General features: G+C 40.8%; 1 protein-coding gene across 1 annotated transcript in view; it reads left to right on the forward strand.

The window, feature by feature from the left end:
* The window catches only part of EMCN (endomucin), a 172,255-nt gene that overhangs the window by 17,398 nt on the left and 129,530 nt on the right, over positions 1-25,327 (forward strand). The window contains exon 2 of the mRNA XM_089680549.1: positions 3,296-3,346. Within this exon, the coding sequence (XP_089536675.1) occupies positions 3,296-3,346 (51 nt within the window). The remainder of the gene's footprint in view (positions 1-3,295; positions 3,347-25,327) is intronic.

Genomic DNA, 25,327 nt, shown 5'->3' on the forward strand with positions numbered 1-25,327 from the left:
AGCATGTGGAACGCCTGATCCTGGATAATCGAGGCATATTCTCTCATGTGGGACGGTGATTACAATCATGATGAAGTGAAACAGGCTGTCCTAGGATGGTTCAGGTGTATTGATAAATCTTTCTATGCTGAAACTTTCCAGGAATTAGTTAAATGTTGGGACAAGTGTATAAATGTAACAAGGGAGTATGTCGAAAAATAAATGCAGTTCCCACTCCTTGAAATTTGTTCTTTTTTTATATAGACTCAAAAGTCCCAGTTTGACTTGAACGCCCCTAGTATTATATTTATGCATATATATCCAACAGTATTATTGGCATTGGTTGTTGCATATTTATTCCAGTTCTGATGCTCACGTGCTCATTTAGGCTCATTTTAGGCACTCTGACCTGTCTGAAGCTACGCAGCCCCATTCGCAACAAACTGTGATGCACTGTGTGTCCTGACACCTTTCTATTGGAACCAGCTTTACCTTTTTTCAGCAATTTGAGCTACAGTAGCTCTTCTACTGGATTGAACTACATAGGCCAGCCTTCGCTCCCCACGTGCATCAATGATCCTTGGAAACTCTTGATCTTGTCACATTTCTCCTGTTTTCCTTCCTTGTACCACTTTTCATAAGTCCTTACCACTGCATCTGGGAACATCTCACAAGACCTGTAGTTTTGGAGTGGCTCTTACCCAGTCATCTAGGCATTACAATTCGACCCTTGTCAAGGTTTCTCTACTCCTTCCACTTGCCTATTTTTTCTGCTTTCAACACATAAACTTCAGGGACAACATTTTGTCAACACTTGATGTCTAATATATAACATCCACTTTCAGATGTCATTGTAAAGAGATAATCTGTGGTATTCACCTTACCTTTCAGTGGTTATAATGCTATGACTGATTGGTGTATATGGGACAACCAAAAGGCTAATGGTGTTTTGGTAACGGTTAGTAGCCATGTAATTTGTTTGGTATAGGCTGGGTGTCGGCAACCCGCGGCTCCAGAGCCGCATGCGGCTCTTTTTCACTTTGGCTGCGGCTCCGGAGCACACTGCCCACCAGGTGACAGGCAATAGGTTCTTCTGTGTGCCGGGCGCCCGCTCCCCTCCCTCCTCTCGGGCGGCCGCCCCAAAAGTCAGGACTCTGCAGTTAGCCCAGCAATGGGCAAACTACGGCGGAGCGTGGCAAACATTGGCTGTCAGGGTGTAGGCGGGGCAGCGTGACGAACTCCTCTCCTCTCACAGTCCGCCCTGAAGACCGGAACGGCACGGGAACACGGCGAGAGGAACGCGCGGAGCAAAGGTAAGTGAATTGACACAATATGGGGAATGAATTACTATAGGGGGGATGAATTACTATATGGGGGATGAATTACTATGGGGGATGAATTACTATATGGGGGATGAATTACTATGGGGGATGAATTACTATATGGGGGATGAATTACTATATGGGGGATGAATTACTATGGGGGATGAATTACTATGTGGGGGATGAATTACTATGGGGGATGAATTACTATATGGGGGATGAATTACTATGGGGGATGAATTACTATATGGGGAATGAATTACTATGGGGGATGAATTACTATATGGGGGATGAATTACTATGGGGGATGAATTACTATATGGGGGATGAATTACTATGGGGGATGAATTACTATATGGGGGATGAATTACTATATGGGGGATGAATTACTATGGGGCATGAATTACTATATGGGGGATGAATTACTATGGGGGATGAATTACTATATGGGGGATGAATTACTATGGGGGATGAATTACTATATGGGGGATGCATTACTATGGGGGATGAATTACTATGGGGGATGAATTACTATATGGGGGATGTATTTTCAGTTTTAAAAATGTGGCTCTCAAAATAAATTTCAATCGTGGTTTTGGCGAGATTTGGCTCAGTTGAAAAAAAAGGTTGCCCACCACTGACCTAAGGCTATGATTGTGATTATGACGATACACTGTGGCCCTGATTAACCCTTTGCTTACTGGGCCCTTAAACCCCCTTCATGACCAGAGCGCTTTTTGCAATATATGCAGTGTCGGATTTGTTTTAAATGTTGCAATGGTTTTGCGGCTCCCAGTCTTTTTTTTCCCTCTCGGAAACGGGTCCAAGTGGCTCTTTATGTCTTAAAGGTTGCAGACCCCTGGTATAGGCCAAACCTTTCTTTGCTCTGCCTTTTATTAATTACTCTGCCTTATTTTTATGTTGGTTCTATACTTATAAGAGCTCATCCCTGCGACTGAGGGCCATTCCCATCAATCACTGCATTGCAAGGTATTGACTGGTGTAAAGTGTGGTCCATCTGAGATCAGCCAAGCGACAATGTGCCGTTCTTGTCACATCATGTTGCTTCCTTTTTTTCTTTTAAACAAACTTTATTGAGATGTCACACAGATGTCTCCTAATTTTCAATTGCCAGCTGCACAGTGCGAGGTGCTGCTTTTTTCAGCACACACCACCACATGTCAGTGGTGTAAACCAGACAGAGAGCAAGACAAGGTATTTTGACTTGTCATGCAGTGAGACTGCGTTGGAATATCCAATCAATGAAGTCCCACCCAGGGGCGGACCGACAACTCATGGGGCCCCCGGGCAATAGGGGATCATGGGGCCCCTGTGTCCTTGCCCAAACTCAAAGAAGCCTATGAAAAAGGTACCAGGGGCATCACATGGGGCCCCCTACTGACCCCGAGCCCTCGGACAGTGCCCCAGTTTCCAAATGGTCAGTCTGCCCCTGGTCCCACCACATGTAATGTGAATAGTCCCTTACATTCACACTATAAATGTGGCTGATTATTATAATGTCAGCCTTCTTCAGACCTTCCCACACCCAGATTCCAAGTGGCTGAGATGTACAAAGAAGTAAAAATACTTTAAACAGTTATATGCTCATTTGTGCTTATCAGGGTTAAAAATGAAGGAAGTTGGCGTTTAAACACACAAGTTGTGCTCAACTGTGTTGCTGAAACTATTCAGCCGCCCAAATATAAATAAAGGCTTCCTGGCACAGGATGATCTCATGTAAACTTAAATAGGAACTTGAATGTTTTTAGAATCAGATTGTGTGCAAGCTCGCCCATTTCCAATAAAATGTTTACTTATACTGTACAACATATACATACCAATGTACTTCTAGAACATATACATTTAACATAACTATTTTAACTGACAGTTTGAAAAATATTTGCATCAATTTTACAATACTTTCATGTTACAATATAATGGTTGCATTTGTTATTGAATAATATTTTACTTTTATTTTTTCATCACTTTTATAGTGTCATCTAGGAATATTAATGAAGCAAATGCTCAAAGTTCACAAGCACCAGGTAAAGAATGCTTACTCTTTGTTTTCATTTATCCTATTGCTTGTCAAATAAAATACTACTAACAAACCAGATCTTTATTTCCATGTTGGGCTTTGATAATTGCCTATTTGGACATTACCTATAATAATTGGTAATTAAAAAGGAACTCTGCTAAACAAAACTATTTAAAAAACATTTTTAAAACTTTACAGGGCTTTTTTTTTAATTAATGTTCCATGACTGTATAGTATGCCAGTCATTTGTGCCATATATAAGAAAAACACATTATAACTGGCTGTTCCTGAAACCCAAATATTGAAAAACATTTTTGGATTTGACTTTTTCATTCTGTGATGTCAATAGAGTAAATAGGTATTTATCTTAATAAGCTGTAAGAATATGAAAAATGACTTGATTAGAGGTAGCAGCGATGTATTGGACTCATTACCAACTGATGATGTATGAATCCTGATCCGGCAATAATATTCATATATTTTAATTGTTTTCTTCCTAATTCTATTTTACTACCTTTCCAAATACTATTACTGGTAAATCTTTGCTATGATTATGTTTTACAAATCTGTTTCAGAGACAATTAGTTTGGTCTACAGATCATTTTTATTTGGAACATTTGTTTAGTGTTTTTGTCAAACATAATGCCTGCTGTATATAGGAACGATTGTGAATTTTATTTATAAGCAGTTTAACCACAAAACGATTCCCTATTTAACTGAGGCATAAATGTCCCTATTTTATGGACATTTTCCATCCACCCCATAACTGTAGCAAATGCAGGGCGATATATATATTTTACAGTTTGGTTATCCAAATATCCGTGTTGCCTATTACCCCAACATTTAGAAGTGAGAATTAAAGAGGTTACAAACAAATGGCAACCACCCCATCTGCACTCCAAAGAACAGCAAACTGCACTGTCAACTGCAACTGACTGCACTGTCAAAGAACAGCAAACAAAAATTCCCAGCTCACTTACAAGCCAGCCTGCAAAAAACAAATTGTTCTGTTTAACAGTACCCATTAACCACTTCCAGTCTGGACACTTTCACCCCCTTTCTGTCCAGGCCAATTTTCAGCTTTCAGTGCTATCACACTTTTGAATGACAATTGCGCGGTCATGTAACACTGTACCCATATTAATTTTTTAACATTTTTTTTAGACAGATAAAACTTTATTTTGGTGGTATATATTCACAACTGGGATTTTTATTTTTTTTTGCTATATAAATGAAAATGTTCACAAATTTTGAAAAAAAAGTGTTTTTCTTATAACATTTTGCAAATAAATAATCTTTCTTCAAAAATCTTGGCCAACATTTATTCAGTTATCTTTTTAGTAAAAAAAATAAAAAAAATAACCCAAATTAGTTTATAACCAAAAATTATAATTTTTCAAAATATTGTTTTACATTTTTATTTTATTTTATAATATAATTTATTTATTTTAACATACTGTCACCCTAGCAGTACAGTGTATCCATAGTGACACTGTACTACTTGTGGTGGATGATGAAGATTTATTTATTTTTATTTTTTTTACACTGATTGCTTTTACACCCATAAAGGCTGTAAAAGCAGTAATTTCTCCTCTCTGGCTGCATTCTTGCAGTCATTGAGAAATACTGTGCAAGCTGTGATTGGTCACAGCTTGTCACATGGTACAAGGCTGTTGTGACTAGCCTTGTACCATGTGACCTCTGTGATCATTCACAGATATCACACGTAGTAAGCAATGATGTCAGAAGTGACATCTTGTTAATACTATTCATGTGATTGCTGATTGGCCAATCACAGAGGTTGGTGTCCTCTGGACACAGCGGGCACTGGACAGGCTCCCAGGAAGTGCGCACAGGCTGTAAATGCAGGTGCCATTTATAAAGAGCAACCCGTTCCTGCACTGTTCCTGTCCAGCCGTTTATGTACATGGGCTGGATGGAGAGTGGTTAAAACAAGGGGTTTAGTTTGCACATATTTGCAGAGCACAAGCTGCAGAGGCCACTTCATGGCACCCCAGTGTACTGTAGTCCCAACTCTGTAAATCTTGAGAGTCTTCAAAGTTGGAGCACATATATAGCAATGGACAGATTAAGATGCCTGGAGGGAGCCCACCCATTCTTAAAGGTATAGGAATACAATGAACTGTTAGACAGGGTAATTAGGTTTGTTGCAGGCTGGATGGTAAGTGAGCTGGGAACATTTGTTTGTTGTTCTTTGAGAATTAAAGAGGTTGGCTATTACATCTAAATGGCGGAGCAAGAATATGATTGGCTGTTACTTACAACAGCATATTTTTATTTTACTGCATTTTGAATACTTGAGTAAATCTTCTTCAGTACCATTCATTATTAGTATAACCAAAAGACATGCAGACTGACAATTATTCTGGTTATATCAGAGGTGACTAAGACTGAATATTCTCCTTTTCATTTTCAAATATTCTCCTACTGAACTACTGAATGTTATGTTTATATTACACTTGTAACTATAGTTTTTTTAAAAAAAGTAAAGTAGCAAGACTGTGACTGTTTGTCGCAATGGTGGAGAGCACAGAATTGCACATTGGTACAGTTGCAGCGAGGGCTGAGGCATGCATCACTGGTCGTGGTAGTAGCGTAGATTGCCAGGAGCAGTGTAGAGGCAGAAGTGTAAGTTGGGGCATGTGGAAGAGGTAGTGAAGGCTAGAGAGAGCATGGAGGTCAGGCAAAGTTGGGGGGTGTAGGAGTTGGTGTGTGAATGCAGTGTGGGCAGAGAAGGATGAGGGTCATCTGCAGTGGTGAGAGTATTGGCAGGGTGGAGTGAAGATGCAGTAGTAGGGCAGATTTAGGCATGGTGGTGAGAGGGAAAGTGCAGGCACAGTGGTGACACAGTGGAGGTGAAGGGGGCAGTCGCTATTGCAGTGGTAAGCGGAGCCTCCATGTAGAACTGTCAGCTATAACTACAGACACAGAGCCCCCGGTCAGCAGAAGAGGTCATGTGCGGTTGTGTTGGTGGTGTGAGTGGCCAGGCTAAAAATTCCCCTCATCACTAATAATTTATCTATGGCTCCTACATTAGCTTTTAGAGATTTCCTATGTTAAGTCTGGGTCCTGCCTCTTATCTGTTCCTCGGTAGAATCCCACAGACTTCTTTGTGGTTGGAAGGCGGATCCATCTCCTGGCCCCATATTGGTCTATGGGGTTCTTCTGCACATGGCTTGCAGCGCAAAGTAGAAAATGCACCAGCCTTAGTTACACAATGTGGCAGAACACCAGTGGACTCAGTACAAAAACTATGTGAGTATACAGCTGAAGAGTGGGAGAATAGTTTAAGTAAGAACAGTGGGTAGGGGGAAGTTGAAGAAACTCTCAGAAAATACTGTCTGAAATGTCTCTTATTCTTTCAATAAGATAAAAGCAATCATAAGGCAATTATATATGTGTTTGTTGTCTGATTTTAGCACTGTCACAGTACTTTCTTGATGGCATTAGCAGCTCACTGTCTGATTAATTTCACTCTTTACATAGACTGTTCAAGGGCAGTAATTAGGCACCAAGGGGCAGTACACAATCTACAAAACAACTTCAGCAGCTGCAAACCATTATCGACAACATTTATGAGAATAGTCTGCTCTGCCCCATCACACATATTATTATCTATTTTATATCAGAATACAGTGTTGTATGCTGATGTGATTTTTTAGTAAAATGGGGGTAAAGGTTTTAAGTTCACATTATAGGCAAACTCCAGTCTAAACATATTTCCTTTTGTTTAGAAGGCTTATAACCTCTGTTAGTGTCTGTCTGTGTCTTTGTTTTGGCCAATTTCTCCTCACTTCTAGTCTATTTGACATGTCAAACAATTCAAGAAGCAAGGAGAAACCTTCAGAATATGGATAGAGATAATGGTAGAAACACATTTCAAAACGAATAGGGAAGGGTGAGAATTGCTGTTTTTTCTGCTATCTCTGCACTTGTTGATGATTTGGGGGGTTTCAGAACAGAACAGGAAGTGGGGGCAAATGTCCTCAATGGAAATGCTGCAGTTGGCTGGTGCAGTTCTGAATAGAAACCAATCAGCTTTCAGACTTTAATTGTCAAAGCTTAATCGAACAAGCTGAAGTTAGAAGCTGATTGGCCACCATGCACAGCTGTACCGGATTCTGTGTGCTCTAGCTTTAGTAAATCACACCCATAGAGTGTTAACCACCACCCGTCCGGCCGTTGTATATAAACGGCCGGACGGTGGCAGTGCAGGGTCGGGTGGCTGTTTATAAACGGCCCCCCCGCACCCTGCTTGTGCGCGCTCCCCTGAAGTGCGCAGCACCGCGATCTGGTGCCCGCTGTGTCCTCCAAACACAGTGGAACACCAATCGTTGGACGAGACCTCTGTACGAGGTCCCAATCATGTGATCACTGATTGGCCAATCAGTGATCACATGCAGAGTAGTAAGCAAGATGTCACTTGTGACATCATTGCTTACTACGTGTGAAATCTATGAATGATCACAGAGGTCACATGGTACAAGGCTATTCACAACAGCCTTGTACCATGTGACAACCTGTGACCAATCACAGCTCACTCAGTAGTTCTCAATGGCTGCAAGAATGCAGCTAGAGAGAAGGAGAAATTATTGCTTTTACATCCTTTATGGGTGTAAAAGCAATCAGTGTAAAAAAAAAAAAAAGATCTTCATCAACCCCCACAAGTAGTACAGTGTCACCATGGTGACACTGTACTGCTAGGGTGACAGTTTGTAAAAAAAAAAATTAAAAATAATATAAAAAAAATTAAACAAAAATGTAAACAAAATGTTTAAAAATTATAATTTTTGGTTATAAATTAATTTATTTTATTTTTGTTTTACTAAAAATATAACAGAATAAATTTTGGCCAAGAGTTATGATGAAATACTATTTATTTGCAAAATTTTATAAGAAAAACACTTTTTTTCAAAATTCTTGGACATTTTAATTTACATATCAAAAAAAAATAAAATTCCCAGTGGTGAATAAATACCACCAAAATAAAGCTTTATCTGTCTCAAACAAATGCTAAAAAATTCATATGGGTACAGTGTTGTATGACCGCGCAATTGTCATTCAAAGTGTGATAGCACTGAAAGCTGAAAATTGGCCTGGACATGAAGGGGATAAAAGTGTCCAGGCTGGAAGTGGTTAAAAAAACAGTAGGGATTTTCACCATTCCTCACTCTGTTGAAAACACAAAAAATAGCTGGAAATGAGTTTTAAATGCAGTCTATTGTATGAAGTGGATGATTCCTGGTATTTTCTTTGATACAAATATGTGAGTTAAATAACCCAGTGCAGTAAAACTTTCTAATGACTCAAGTCTAAAAATGTTAACCATGATATCAGGTTACTTTTGTGCCTTGCTTTTATACCTCCATAGAAGTCAATGTGAATTTCTTGGCAACATAAAAATATCTGGTGCATGCATGCAGATACCTCTCTAATATCTATGCATACTGTCCCTTAGTTGTAAAGTTCATTAGAAAGGTTACCTGCTCTGGACTTAGCCCTGGTTCACACTGATGCGGTGTGGAATTTGCAGCATTTTCAGTGTCAATTCCGCACCGCATCAGAATCACACCCTGTTCATGCAAACTGCTGCGGGTGTGTATGTTAACAACACCTCGAAAGCGGTCCGCAAGACGCGGTGTGATGTGCAGAAATGGATTGCATAGTTGTGAATACCCATGCGATCTGATTCTAGTGCGGACCAAAAAAAGGGTTCTGCATGTTTTTGGTGCAAGTAAGGTGCGAATAGAGCCATTAAATCACACCGCACACAAATTGCATGTGATTTGCACAGGAATGCGGTGCGGTTCTTGTGCAAATCACATGTGATGTACAGCACTGCATATATGTGAACCCAGGCTTAAAGTGTTACTAAACCCAGGACCCTGCATACACTCTATCTGGTCTCCCACAGTACACACTACATGGAAATGAAATTATTTTAGTAAATATAAACTGCTAAATACCTTTTCTCATCAGCAGTATATAGCAGTCTTGTGACTTCTATCAGTGTCCAGCCCAGCACTGGTTAAAGCTTGTAGGAGGAGTTTTAATTCTGCTGTGACTGTTCTATGAGGCTGCATAACTCCTAAATCTCTGTCTGCATTGGCCCTGTGCTGATCACATGCAGTCTTCCAAAGAAAAATAAAACTCTCTAGCAATACACACTAAACTGAGCATGTGCAGAGTGACTCCTAGAGCTCTGTACTATCTGCAGATGGATTGGGGACAGTAGAAGAAGGGGGGATCAGAGAAGACAGGATCAAACAGCATTGTTAGACAATGCAGAGGATTAACCCATTAGGTTCCACAGCGAGTATACCAAGCATGCTTTACTGCATATACAGATTGATTTTACTGTTGTGGGTTTAGTAACACTTTAATAGGCTACATGAACAACCCTATAGTAGGGTGCCAGAACTGCAAACATTGAATTTAAGCATTTGGAGTACATCTCATTTCAAACTCATTTTGAAAAATTTAAAAAGAGCATTTGGAGCTATTGGAATCTTGGGAATGTAGTTTCCTGGATGCCGATTGTTTCCTGTATGCTTGTGTTTTTAACCTATGCAATAAATCTTTTATTGAGGATTTCACATTATTCAAGCCTGGTGCTCTTTTTTCTTTTCTCTCTGAACATTGGTCCAGAAAAATATATCTGTTTTGGAGAAATGGTAGTTGTTTATACTCACATATCGATTGCAGATTTGTATATGCATTCAGCGCTGTTTGACTTCTTATACCCTGAGAATCACATTGCTTCTGAGAAGTTCAAATGTGTGGAAAGGTGTCGTGAGCATGGGGTGGATCACATATGGAGCTTTTTTTGTGAATACAGATTACTATATGTGGAAGAATAAAGTGATTGTAAACCTCCACTGTGTTAAACATTCCATTCAGTTTAAAATAGAAAGGAAAGGCAAAACATTTGTGTATAGATATAAAAATGATATAAATACCTTTTTTTAAATGTGATTACATTCCCTCTGCTCTCAGCCGCTGGAGGAGGAGAAACAGCAGCTCACTAATCTTCACAGGGGTTTGTGTCAGGACAAGTCTGCTCATTGGAAGAGAGCACACTGAGTTCCCAGCATAGCTAGAGAACTGACCATGCTGTGCTCTTGTGCCTAGCGTGGCCAGTTTTTAATAGGCAAGCAGAGGAACTGGCAGTTACACCAGGGATTTCACACAAAGGAAGCAATACAAAAAGAAAAGGATACTTTTTCCTACAAGTACATGGTTCAGCAGGCACATATCAGGAATATGAAATGTTGGGTTTCCATATTTTTTCATCCGGACTGGTATGTGGTCTTTTTTTATAATATATACTATGTTGCATGTAGTTTGTTGTAATTATTTAATTGGATCAAGTTGATCTATTATACAGTTGTGTTCAAAATAATAGCAGTGTGTTGAAAAAAGTGAATAAAGCTCAAAATCCTTCTAAAAGCTTTTATTTCCATACACACAAATGCATTGGGAACACTACACATTCTATTCCAAATCAAAACATGAAGAAAAATATATCAAATTTGTGTTGTTCCTCTAAAACAAATTGAAGAAAAGTGAATATTAGACTGTTCAAAAAATAGTGGTGTTTGTATTCTTCTTTACAAACTCAAACATTCACTATATAAACTGAAAAATGTTTGAAGATTTTGCGTTCCTTTTGAATCACTTAATGAATATTTAGTTGTATAAGCACTGTTTCTGAGAACTGCTGTACATCTGTGTTGCATGGAGTCAACCAACTTCTGGTACCTGTGAACAGGTATTCCAGCCCAGGATGATTGGACTACATTCCACAGTTCTTCTCTATTTCTTGGTTTTGCCTCAGAAACTGCATTTTTGATGTCACCCCACAAGTTTTCTATTGGATTAAGATCCGGGGATTGGGCTGGCCACTCCATAACGTCAATCTTGTTGGTCTGGAACCAAGATGTTGCACGTTTACTGGTGTGTTTGGGGTCGTTGTCTTGTTGGAACACCCATTTCAAGGGCATTTCCTCTTCAGCATAAGGCAGCATGTCCTCTTCAAGTATTCTGATGTATTCAAACTGATCCATGATCCCTGGTATGCGATAAATAGGCCCAACACCATAGTATGAGAAACATCCCCATATCATGATGCTTGCGCAACCATGCTTCACTGTCTTCACAGTGTACTGTGGCTTGAATTCAGTGTTTGGGGGTCGTCTAACAAACTGTCTCTGGCCAGTAGACCCAAAAAGAACAATCTTACTTTCATCAGTCCACAAAATGTTGCGCCATTTCTCATTAGGCCAGTCAATGTGCTCTTTGGCAAATTGTAACCTCTTCAGCACATGTCTTTTTTTCAACAGTGGGACTTTGCAGGGGCTTCTTGCAGATAGCTTGGCTTCACATAGGCATCTTCTAATTGTAACAGTACTCACAGGTAACTTTAGATCTTCTTTGATCTTCCTGGAGCTGATTGTTGGCTGAGTCCTTGCCATTTTGGCTATTCTTCTATCCATTCCAATGGTAGTTTTTCGCTTTCTTCCACGTCTTTCAGGTTTTGGTTGCCATTTTAAAGCATTTGTGATCAATTTAGCTGAGCAGCCTATCATTTTCTGTATTTCTTTATGTTTTCCCCTCTCCAATCAACTTTTTAATCAAGGTACGCTGTTCTTCTGAACAATGTCTGGAACGACCCATTTTCCTCAGAATTTCAGAGAGAAATGCACTGTAACCAGTGTCACGGTATAGGGGCCTGCCAATTATTAATCCCCTTATTAATGCCATTAATGCCCTGTATCACATGCCCTCAGCATCCTGCTTTGTATCATTCCAATTGTCCCCTGTGTCACTCAGCCAAATGGCCTAACTCAGTGGCCTAATTCAATTACTGTGGGCCCCCCTCCCTCCCGGCCAGCTGCCCTGCTAGCTCACCATCTAGGCCGACATCATCTCTGCCCCCAGGATGTCCCTGTCACCAGTCTGATTCATCCCTGGGGTCTAGTGTTCACCCCTCCCCCTCTCATCCTGCCGCCCTGGGATGAGAGGTGAGACTTCCACCACCCCGTCCTGTCTCTTCCTCTCTGGCAGCCAGGAGGTGGCGAGATTCACACCTCTCCATGGAGAAGTGCGAACCTCTCACAGGGATGGCCCAGGCTCCAGCGTCTAGCTGACGCCAGCGCCGGTCTGGTCCCGGTTGCCAAGGCGACTGGGAAGCGTCCTGCACGAGCTTAAGAGGCTGGTGCCGGGCGCTCCGGGCGCATTTCATTGTGCAGTCATCAAAGGATCCCCAGCGGGACCTTTGTGACTAGACTCTGCCAGCCCACCCCCAGCCTCACAGAGACCCCACAGGAGGGGAGAGACGGCCAGAGACAGCCTGCCTGCCATTGCCAGAGACCCCACAGAAGGGGGGAGAGACTACCACAGCCTGCCTGCTGTTGCCAGAGACCCCACAGAAGGGGAGTGACTATCACAGCCTGCCTGCCATTGCCAGAGACCCCACAGAAGGGGAGTGACTATCACAGCCTGCCTGCCATTGCCAGAGACCCCACAGAAGGGGAGAGACTATCACAGCCTGCCTGCCATTGCCAGAGACCCCACAGAAGGGGAAAGACTATCACAGCCTGCCTGCCATTGCCAGAGACCCCACAGAAGGGGAGAGACTTTCACAGCCTGCCTGCCATTGCCAGAGACCCCACAGAAGGGGAGTGACTATCACAGCCTGCCTGCCATTGCCAGAGACCCCACAGAAGGGGATAGACTATCACAGCCTGCCTGCCATTGCCAGAGACCCCACAGAAGGGGAGAGACTATCACAGCCTGCCTGCCATTGCCAGAGACCACCCGCCTGATCTGGACTCCACAGGTACCTGTGTTCCGCTTCTACCCCTGGGAGACCAGGCACCCTAATGGATCCGTGAACACCTGCTTCCCCCTGTGTTACCTGAACTGTTGCTGTGGTAACCCCTCGCACCCCCTCCTTTGTCGGACTACCCCTGTTACAGGGACACCCCCTTGGCTCTCCTGGTGGACTATAAGTGGGTGGGGCCCCCCTCATTACCCCTTTTAGTGGCAAATTCACCCTCTCTGCCACCCCCCTTATTGATGGACTGCCGTCTGTTTGTCTCAATAAAGCTTTGTGCGTTTGCCATCCACTCTGTGTGTCCTGTCATGCCTTTCCTCCATCACACCAGCATGTACAACATTTGCTGCCTTCCTTCCTTAAATAAGGGCAATAATTGCCACCTGTTTTTCAAAGAATGAATGAACTCACTAATAGAACTCCACACTGCTATTATTTTGAACATGCCCCTTTCAATTAGTGATTCAATTACACAGAATCAGCAGCATGCATGTCATGACTGTTGGGTCTGTTGGATTTCTATTACTCTACTACACCTGCTAGTAAATTATTTGCCATGTAGAAATATCATTTCTACCAAAAACAGTGACTGATCAGGTTAGTGATGTCTGACTGCTATTATTTTGAACACAACTGTATGTATTATTTTTTTGTTCACAAATTTTTTTTTTCATTTTCAAAAGAAATGTGGCACTGTTTTGCAAAGGCGATGAAGAAGAGCATTGCCTTGAGTTTCTTTTTTTTTTGTTGACATCAGGATCCAACTCCAAGACAAATTTTCAACACAGTATCTATCAGCCAGAAGCTACATTCCTTACATCATTACTATAATGTCACAGCTGCCTCCTGCACATGAGTCTGATCCCTCCTTATTCCCACAGTGATCATACCACAGAGATAACTTTCTACACAATGGGGAGAAATGTGTTATTCATGAAGATTAGACAAGACCCAAAGTCATGACGTCCACATTACGAGGCTGCTGTGCTACATTGTTACATGTGCTACCTTGTTACATGTTCCGTCTACTGCAGGGTTTTGTATTAATTTATTACTAACTAGATACTCAGTATTCCTCATATGTTGGGATACACTGTTGATTGTTTATGTAATCAAGAAGCTGTAAACATAGTTTAATAAAATGAAATTATTGAAGTTTGGATTAAAAAAAAAGTGTACATGTATAAATATATTACATTTGATTTCATGCAGCATATAAATGAGGGAAAATACACACAAGGCAAACAGCTAAACACTCTTCAGATATATGTATATATAAGTAAGTGAATATAATGGCTCTTTATATCTGTCTGTCATATGGCTGTGTTACATACTGTAGATACCCCATAAATGACAGAATATTTGAACAGAAACAGTGCTGACCGGTGAAATAAAAAAAAAAACAATAGCTCACCTAACAAACCAACATTTATAATATTGCAGCTTACTAATTCTTAGATGTGATGGATGCATTCATTTCTTTTTTTATGCTTTCTTTCTTTTATTTTCACCCGGTGATTCTGCCAGTGAGTCTGTTGTTTTTCAACAGAACAAGCTCCCCTGCAAATGCAGCAGTTGGGACAAACTATTTATTAATGTGAGGAGTGGTTAAAATGATTAGCTTTGATTTATTATTGTAAAACCTTTATCATAAAATAAAAAAAAAACAGCTGATGTAACTCCAGCATGACACAGAGTTTGGTTTCAATTTGCTTAATGTATCTAAATCTGCTAATATATCTAGCACTCCCCTTCCACCAAATTAACACTGCTGCTGTCCAAAGGTGCTACTTTGCTCATTCATCCAGAGTGTAGACACTCCTATACAGGAGGTGTGTTACTGGCCAGATCACTAGATGAAACCTGAGGGGGGAAAAGCTGAAAAAGGAAAACGAATGCAGCCACATCTAATGATTGGTAAGCTGCACTATATTACATTTTTGGGTTTAACACCACTTTAGTATTTACAAGGGAATAACCCAATGTATTACTATTTATTATAAATCTAAAAAAAACAATCTTCAGAGCACAGGCTCCTTCATCAAATTGTTGATAGCATATACCAGCATTTTTCAACTTTTTTACCCTAGAGGAATCCTTGAAAAATCTGTCGGGTCCTGGGCAACTCCTGAAATAAATTTGTGATACACAGCTCACAGTACATTAGTATGATGTTGTAGTTTAATAATAAAGGAGTAAGTAATAAGATATTTATTTTTAATGTAAAACCTAAAATTGGTTTGGTGCTCAGCAACAACACTACATTTGCTTTGGAGTTAAGTAACAACAAAATATTTGCGTTAGTGCTTTGTGACAACAATAAATGTGCTTTGGTGCCCATTGACAACACTACATTTGCTTTGGTGTCCAGTGACGACATTAACTTTTCTTTGTTGCACAGTGACATCAATAAATTCACTGTGGTTCTCAGTGCTGAATATTGATTTCACATTTAAAATTGAAATAGAAAAATTCCTGAAATTCCTGTCTTGCCCCCTGCTCCTTCCTACTCACAGTTTCCTACACCAGTGTAAAACAGACCATGTCCCATGAATGCAGCTCAACTGTGAATCATACACTTATCTTATCTTATCAATTAAAGTGTATGTGCTCCATCAAAGGCAGTGGTGTAACTAGAACCTTCAGGGCCCTGGTGCAAAAAACCATGAAGGGCTCCCTTGATCCTCAGCTGGGACCCTTCCCTCCGAGCCCAGTGGTGAAACGCCATGGCCTGGTCACAAGTGGGACCTTTGTGACCCTGGTAGTTCCATCACTGCTGCCAGTAGTTTTTTATTTTTGCTATTTTATTTTTTACCATTTTGTAAAAAAAAAATTTTCTAACAATATTTTTTTTTTTTTTTTTTAGAAGCCCCATTGGGAACCTTTGGTGAGATTTCAAGGGTCTAAACAGACCTCTGATGTTCCATCTATGAGACTGAGAAGGAGATTGAGGACACAGCCCTCAATCATCTCTGCAGCCTTAGCTGCACTGATAGAATGGACAGGAATAGCTTTGAGCAGAGCTTCTCCTCCATTCGCAAACTGAAACATAGTAAACACAGCTTGCATCAAGTGAATATACATTCACTGCAATGGCTGCAAGTGGCAAAACCTCTGGCGACTTTCTGCAGAAACTAGAGTTCTACAGAACTCCATTTAGAAACTTTGGTATATACAGTAAAGTATATAAATATACAACAAATGCAGAAAGAAGTGTGTACAAATAGGTATACACATAGTCTGATCTTTACCTAGCAAAGGGGAGGCAAACTACTCTGGCCTGAGAGTAGGTTCTCATAGCCCTGATGGAAGTATTTTCCTGCCTTTTCCCTCCTAACCTGTGTCATCGCATATGCCTTTAGTGGAGCTGATTTGTGCAGGCTCCCAAACTGACCACCAACACAGACCAGCAGGAAAAATATGATTCACTGACCTGGCCATAACAGGTGCTCAAGGAACATGGCACCTCTCAGAAATGCTAACATGGGTATATCAGAAACACGTGTTCCTTTGTAGAATTCTTTCATTGCATACACTATATGGCTAAAAGTCTGTGGATACCTGGTCATTACACCTTTTTCAGCTTGTTGGGCATTCAGTTACAAAATCGTTGGCATTAATATGGAGTCCCTCTCTTTGTAAATTTAACAACCTACACTTATCTGGGAAGGCTTTTCAGATTTCAATTGAATTTTTAGTCACCCAAATGAGAATTTGCGAGACCAGGTACTAATGTTAGGTGAGAAGACCTGAAGTTTCAAATTATTTCCAATCTGTCCAATGAGATTGTCTGAAATGTCTTTATATGCTGTAGCATTACCAGTAGTCTTCACACTTGAACTTGGTATATTTGAGGGATGTGCACATACTTTTGACCATATAGTAGGTGCATATTAGATGTGATGCTCAGGTGTCCACAAACTTAAAATATAACTTTATATTACTTTGGATTTTCTTCGACACAGTGGGTTCTCCTTAGAGCACTAGTGTGATATTTGAATAAACTTTCTACCTCTCTACTAAAGGTTAAATATCTAAGATGGAAGGAGCCAAATGTCATAATTTCCTCTGCACGTTTACATATTGTTTAGTAATTGTTGCTTCCTGTTAATAACTTAACTAACACATTTAGCTTAATGGATAAAAAAACATTGCTCAAACAATGCAAGATCTGAAAAGGAAAAGAGTTAGAACAGTTCAAAAAGACATCTTTAATAACCCTGTGTCTAAAAAAACACAGCAGAGTGGAAAATACATTAGACATCGAGTAAAAGAGCAAATCATCATGTAGCATTTGTTTAATGTGCTCTTTATAACTTCAATATTATATTAAAAAAAAATTAAATGTTAAGTTGAGCAAGTAGGAAAAACTTCCACAGATCCCAGCAAATCTGAAAAGACTACTAATAGAAAAAGGTTTTCCAAAAATTTCCAGGTCCGCGTAACTAATCATATACAGTATGTCTCAGTCACCCAATATCATTTCTAGGACAAAATTGACCAGTAGCACCCTACAACCAATCAGACTGTGTGACCCAGACATATATGGCAATGACGTCAGCCATTATCCCATTATTTACACTTAGCTGCCAGCTGGGGGCAGTGAATAGGGTCAAGCATGTGTCACTGGTTGCTAGGCTAGAAGTGGCCACCAGCATCCTAGCCACCATGAAAACTGAGCAGGAAGTTGTCATTTATTTAGTGGAAATAGTAATACCACCACTAATGAATGACTTCCTGGACAGCTGGAAATTTGCTGCAGCAGGGGGCAAACAGGCCATTTCGTTTGCCCATTTGCCAAAGCACGATTTGCAAAAGTTTGGGGCAAACTCTGAATTGACCCCAACTTCAACCTCATCCCTACTTGAAAAGTGGTTTAAATTACAAAATGTATGAAGGGTGAAACAGTTCTGTACAGATAGGCATTTCAGCCATGCATTTAGTTGGTTTTATGCAGCTCATCATCATTTGTGCAGTGATCATGGTTTCACATTATTATCCTTTCTTCCATGGCTAAATCATGGTATGGGATGCCAACATTATAAAAACCTTTCCACCAGTGCTATTTAACATACAATGCAATATAATGTTGTACATAAAAATAAAAATAATGGAAAGAATTTGCCGAAATTCAATGTAATAATCATAAAGATACTAATTAAAAATTCAATATTTAATAAAACAGAAAATTGTCCTGAAAACATACTTACAGATACTCCACAGGTAGAACAAGGTTAAAATTGCATTTTAAAACATTAACCAGCAATAGTTAATACACATAAAAGTACCGTCATTTTTATTTAACAAATCATTTGTAGCAGTTACATAAAGATAACAAAAAGATAATTGTATCAGTATTATGAACAGCCTAACACAGAGAACATAGCTTAGCTTCACATAGCGTTTATACAGACATTTACTTACCGTATTTAAATGCCAAAAAATCAGGAGTTTCTGGAATATAGTAAACGAATAATTAAAATGTAATTGTTAGGCAGGGTATAGATTTGCGATTTGGTTGCAACCCATGGTTGTAGGAAAGAAAATAGCTTGATTCCCCCATCAACACAGCCAGTGCGGGGAGGCGGAGCCTGAGTATGGCGTCAGAGGAGAGCTCTATGTAGGAGCTCTCGGACGGAGCTCCGTGGTCTGACCTCCCCAGGTCCCCTGTGTACCTCCCGAGAAATGTGAAAAGCCTTGCGGCTTGGCTCTTACCCTGGCCTGGCGGCTCCCCGGGACGAGAGGTAGAGGCTTGTGGGAGGAGAAGCGGAGAGCGGCTGGAGACTAGCGGGGAGAGAGTGCCCGGATGCTGGGAAGCCGGCGCGACCACGTGACCGGCCGCAAAGCACTCCTGGGAGATCGGGAAGCCGGCCGGCCGGCGTTCTGCGGTGGGAGAGCAGAGCGGACCCGTTGGCCGGAGACCGGTTTATTCTCCCCCTATTCCCCCGAGACCCCCAGGCATAAAGCAAGGCAAGAGGATACCCACTGAGCCCTGGTTAACGGAAGATTCAAAGAGACCCTGGAGGGTCCCCCCCCCCCTCCGTGAACAAAGACCCTAGGCAACCTGAAGGTGAGAGCATTCAGCGTGGTCACGGGAAGAAACACACGAGGAGGGTGAGTGACTAAAGTTGAAACTTACTATACACTAAGTGTGATGTATTACATGGTCCCCTAAAGGGAAGCAGGGGGTAATGAGAAAGGGGGGACCCCCGGTGACTGCAAAAAAGGGGGTAAAGATATGTGGAAAGAACAGCCCAAAAAAGACCAGCCGGGGGACAGTGCAGAGACTTGTATATAAGAACTTTGATTCTCTCCCCTCCAAACCCATGAATTTATAAAAGGGGAACAAAGAATAAAAGCTACAGAGAAAATGAAAAATAAAAGTGTAAAAGGAAGTGGGCTTAAAGGGTTCCAGACTGGTACAATTAAAAAATATACCTCCCAAGGAAACATAACCCCAGAAAGATCCCAGAATAGGATTGAAAGAGGAGAAGCAGATTTCAGTATGGAAAACAACCCAAGAGTATCATTAGGCCTGGACACCAGCAATCAGCAATCATTAGGAAATATAGAGACGGAAAAAGACCTACAAATACCTAATAAAAAAGAAATGGCAGAAATGTTTAAAGAACTGGAGAAAACAATAAAACAAGAAATGGTAAATATCCGAAGTGACCTGGGACACCTGTTGGTGAGAGTGGAGGAAACGGAGGAGAAAGTTAAAAATCAGACCCAGGCTATCTCTGAGCTAGAAAAAGTGATAATTAACATAGGGAAAGCCCAAGAAAAACTGATATATAAAGCTGAGGTACAAGAAAACAGAGACAGGAGGAGAAACGTCATGATACGAGGGGTCCCAGAGAACTCAAAGGGAGAAAACCTGCAAGAAGTGGTCTGTAAAATATTAAATACTATAACAGACAGCACCGAAATGGAAAGGACTAAAATAGAAGGAATTTTTAGAAAAGGAAACATCCAGAGATACCTTGGGGAAAGAAAGGCCGAGAGACATTATAGTTAAATTTTATGAGTTTCGAGATAAAGAAAAATTTGGAAGAAGATCAAGGGAAAATCAGTTATTAAGTATGGAGGAGGAGACATACAGATATATGTGGACTTGGCCCCAGAGACCCTGTGGAGAAGGAGAACTTTGAGACCCGTATTGGAAAGGTTGAAAGAACATAATGTGCAATATAGATGGGGGACTCCCGAATGTTTAATAGGATGGAAAAAAGGGGTTACGGCGTACCTCAGGTTCCCAGAAGACTTGAAATATTTTTGTGACAGTTTAAAAATACAAAGAATGGAGATTCCAGGTTGGGAAGAAGTCCAATGGGAAATTAGAATGAAGAGAAAAGAGGACTGGCAACTTGCGGGGGGGAGGAGACCGGGGGCAGGGGGGAGGGGGAGATAGGTGGTGGAGGAAAAATAAGGTTTTTTTTTTTTTTTCCCTCTACATTGGTCTGCCCTCACCCTATCGCCCGTGCCTTACTGTGCTGGAGATGAACCCAAGAGGGACTAGAGGAGCTATGGGGAGGTCAGACAAGGGGAAAGACATCCATACCCAGAGTTTTTAGCCCAAGGATTAGATCAAAAGTGGAATTTATTTCCATAAATGATCAATAGGCAAATGATAGGCCTAAAAAGAGGGGGGGGAGGGGGGAGGGGGGGGTGGAAGGTTGGGGGGGTGGGTAGGTGGGGAGGGGGGGTATTTTTCCTGCAAAATAAAAAAAGATATAAAAGCAAGTGAGAAGGGAGAAGGAGGGGAAGAGAAGATTTATGGAAGATGGAAGAGATTCAGTTTATAACATATAACGTAAATGGGTTGAACTCCCCTGGGAAAAGATTTAGATTGTTTAAAGAACTACACCATAGAGCAGCCTCAGTAGTATTTTTACAGGAGACACATTTTGAGATAGAATCGAACGTTAGGCTGGGGTCTAGAAATCACCCAACATGGTATTATGCAGATTCCCCGGTTAAGAGAGCGAAGGGTGTTGCAATAGGTATGGCAAAGAATACTAGGTTTGAGCTGGAAGATAGAAAGACAGACCCAGAGGGGAGATTCTTGTTCTTAAAGGGAAAGTTACAGGAGATCGAATGTACACTGGCCAATATTTACTGTCCTAATAAAAGCCCGGAGATACACCTGAAAAAAGTGCTGAGGAAGTTGATGGACTTTAAAAAAGGACGCCTAATCCTCGCAGGGGATTTAAATTTTTGTATGGAACCACAAAAGGATGCTACCTCCCATGTACAGAGAGAAGGAAGTAGGGCCCTGAAACTCTTGAAAAAAGAACTACATATAAGTCAACTGGTAGATGCCTGGAGAATTACACATATGCAAGATAGAGATTATATCTTTTTTTCAAACATGCATAAGAGGTACTCAAGATTAGACCACATATTTATAGAACATCAATTAATTGACCACCTGGTTCAAGTTGAAATAGAGACAATCTCTTTATCGGATCACGCCCTTGTTACAATGAAATTGGAATGGGGGAAGGAGAAAACAGGAGGGCTGGGATGGAAACTGAATGAGACATTATTAGTAGAAAAGGAAATAGCCCAGAAAGTAGGGGAAGAGATTGAACGGTATTTCAAGGAGAACGAGACAGGTGATGTGTCCATAGCTACAGTGTGGGAATCTCACAAGGCATATATAAGAGGAATATTGATAGCAATTGGGGCAAGAAAGAAAAAAGAAAGAAGAGAGAAAATGAGTGGGCTCTTAGAAGAAATAAGTATATTAGAACAACAACATAAGAATAGAATAATAAAAGAAATTGAGCTGAAGTTAAAAAAAAAGAAAGAAGAATTGGAAGGTGTAATAGAAGAGGAGAGGAGAAAAGTATATAATAGAGTTTTGAGTAAGAGATATAGATGGGGAGAAAGACCGGGAAAATATTTGATGAGGGCCCTGAGGAAAAAGAAAAATAGAAATTATATCGAAAAAATAAAAGATGTTAAGGGGAACCTGAAATACTCAAATAGAGAAATCACCAAAGTTTTTATGGAATATTACAGAGATCTGTATAATATAAATCCCCTGCGGGAATCAGAAAATATAGAAAGTGTGAAGAATCAAAAGAGAAAGAAATACAGTATCTAGAGATGGCTGGGTTATCAAAATTAAGCGAAGTCCAATTGAACTCCCTTGATGCAGATATCTCACAAGATGAAATAAAATTAGCCTTGAAGGGTACAGTGTCTGGGAAAAGTCCAGGACCAGATGGGTACACTGTGAGATATTATAAAAAATATAGTGAAATTTTAGTACCAAAACTTAGAAATTATATGAATGCATTAGGTGGAGAGATGGAAGTAAGAAAAGAATGGCTACAAGCTCAAATGGTGCTTATTCAAAAAGAGGGAAAAGATGCTACACAGTGTTCGAGCTATAGACCTATTTCATTATTAAACACTGACACTAAGCTATATGCAAAGGTCTTGGCAAATAGATTGAAAGAGCTAATGCCAGAATGGATACATGAGGACCAGGTGGGCTTTGTTCCCAGGGGAGGGTAGAGATAATGGGTTACGATCATTGATGTTGATCCAAAAAAGTAAAAAGGGAAAAGAACCGGTGGTGCTACTCTCTATAGACGCTGAAAAAGCGTTTGATAGAGTGAACTGGAGATTCATGATGGATACGTTGGAAGCCATGGGAATTGGGCCCAGGATGAGAGAGTGGATAGGAAAGTTGTACAGATACCCTTCTGCAGTTGTTGTGGTGAATGGGGAGAGGTCAGAACCCATCGAGATGTCAAACGGTACAAGACAGGGATGTCCACTGTCCCCACTGTTGTATGTTATATCATTAGAACCACTGCTGTCAACGATAAGGCTGAATAGAGATATAAAGGGAATCCAGATAGGGGACACAGAACATAAAGTCGCCGCTTTTGCTGACGACTTGTTGTTCTACGTAGGAAACCCCAGGATAACACTTCCAAACTTAATGAAGCTATTAAAGGAATATGGAGAATTGTCAAATTTAAAGATTAATCCAACAAAAACGGAGATTCTAAATATAAATATTTAAAAAAATGAAAAAGAAAAAATACAAAAGGAATTTCCCTTTAAATGGAAAGATAGAGATATAAAATACTTAGGAGTAAAACTCACAGCTTCATATAAACATCTATATAAATTAAACTATATTTCATTGATCAACGAGATTAGAGAGGAATTAAAAATATTGCAGGAGGGAATTCCGACATGGATAGGCCGTATTAACCTGGTAAAAATGATAATAGTACCAAAAATCATGTATAGATATCAAATGATACCAATTAAACTCCCAGAGATCTTTTTTAAGGTAATTAAGAAACTGATAACAAAATACATATGGAGGAATAAAAAACCAAGATTGTCATATGAGTTGTTGAGTAGGAGGAAAGAAAGAGGTGGTTTAGGGCTTCCAGACTTTAAAAGATATTACAAAGCTGTAATATTGGCAAGAACTATAGATTGGACATATAACTATAAAAAAAGTTGGGTGAGAATAGAGAATGAACTTAGTGGAACAAATTTGGGTAAGGTGATATGGGTACCAACACAGTATAGGGGTTTAAACGATAATGTAAATACATACACTTTGAATGTTTTAAAAATTTGGGATAACTTACACAAAAGTTTGAAATGGACTTTTAATTCAACACTGATTTCACTAAAAAACACGGAGTTTTTCCCCCCTGGTAGAGAAAAAATAGGTGGCAGGTGGTTTAAAAAGGAAGAGGTCCAAGTAAGAGATATTTTGGTGGGGGATAAAATAGGATCATTCGGGGAATTGAGAAAAAAAGAGGGTGAGATTTTCACTAAATTAGACAAGTGGCAGTATTTTCAATTGAGGAGTTTTGTTGGAAGTTTGCCAAAACCTCTATGGACAAGAGACAATTGGAACTTGTTTGAAAAGGTTTTGGGAACACAAGGTGATGGGAAGCACGGGATTGCCAAGGTATATAAAATACTCACTGAATTAGATACAAACACAAAGCCAACATATATAACAAAATGGGAAAATGATATGGGAAGCGTGATAGATGAGGAGAAGCAGAGGAGAATTTATAGATTAACCCACAAAAACATTTCTATGAGAGAAGTAGAGATGAACTATAAGTGTTTGACAAGATGGCACATTACACCAAACGTAGAAAATAAGATGTGTGTAGAGAGTTCACGGTGGTGTTGGAGGGGATGTGGTGAAATAGGCACAACATATCACATATGGTGGGAGTGCCCAAAAATTCAGGCATTCTGGAAGACAATAACCCATTTGATAAGAAAAATAACAGAAATAGACATTGGCTTAGACCCAGAATTGTGTATTTTGCATAACATGGATATATCAGTTAATAAATATAAAAAATCAGGGATATGGTGCTACATAAATGCTGCAAAAGCTCTGATACCCAGGTTCTGGAGGCAAATGGAGGTGCCGAAGGAGGAGGACTGGATTGAAGGAGTTGAGCAGATTAAAAAGATGGAAAGGGGGCGCATGCGCGGCCAGGGACGATGGCGGCCGCACTTTAAGTGAGCTCCGCTCATCCCGGCCAGTGAAGACTCACCCGACACTTGCCTCCGCTCCTCTTCCGCTGCGGGTGAGTCACCCGTACTCTGCACCCGGCCCGGCACCTGAGCGAAGGCTTGATGGGGAAGATAGGGCGCTGGAGGCCCCCCTCCCCGCAACCACGTGACCCGCGGCCCTCGCCGCTCCGGAGGTTCCTCTCCAGGCCACAATCCCCAGCCTCAGGTATGACTGAGAGCCCAGGGAGAGATCGCGGCCCCCCGGTGGTCGCAGACGGTACTGCACCCACAGACACTCCAGCCTCTGCCCTGACACACTCCCTGCTGGAGGACTATGAGCCCCAGCATGCTACTGCAAGGGCTGCGGAGCACTCTGCCTCAGAGAAGCATCCTCTTTCCACCCTGGCACCTCAACAGGCCACCCAGTCACCTTCCCTCACATTGTCAGCGTTGGATGACAAGCTACAAAATTTTTTGCGCAACATTACCGCGTCCATATCCGCTGAAATTGGAAAGCTGGCCTTGGAGCTTAGAGGGGAAATTGCCCAGATTGGAGACCGCACGGACAGACTGGAAAATGAGTTTGATGATCTGGTT

Source organism: Staurois parvus, unplaced genomic scaffold, assembly GCF_062004578.1.
Source record: "Staurois parvus isolate SC_StPar_1 unplaced genomic scaffold, SC_StPar_1.0 ptg000244l, whole genome shotgun sequence".
In the NCBI taxonomy this organism is placed as follows: Eukaryota; Metazoa; Chordata; class Amphibia; order Anura; family Ranidae; genus Staurois; species Staurois parvus.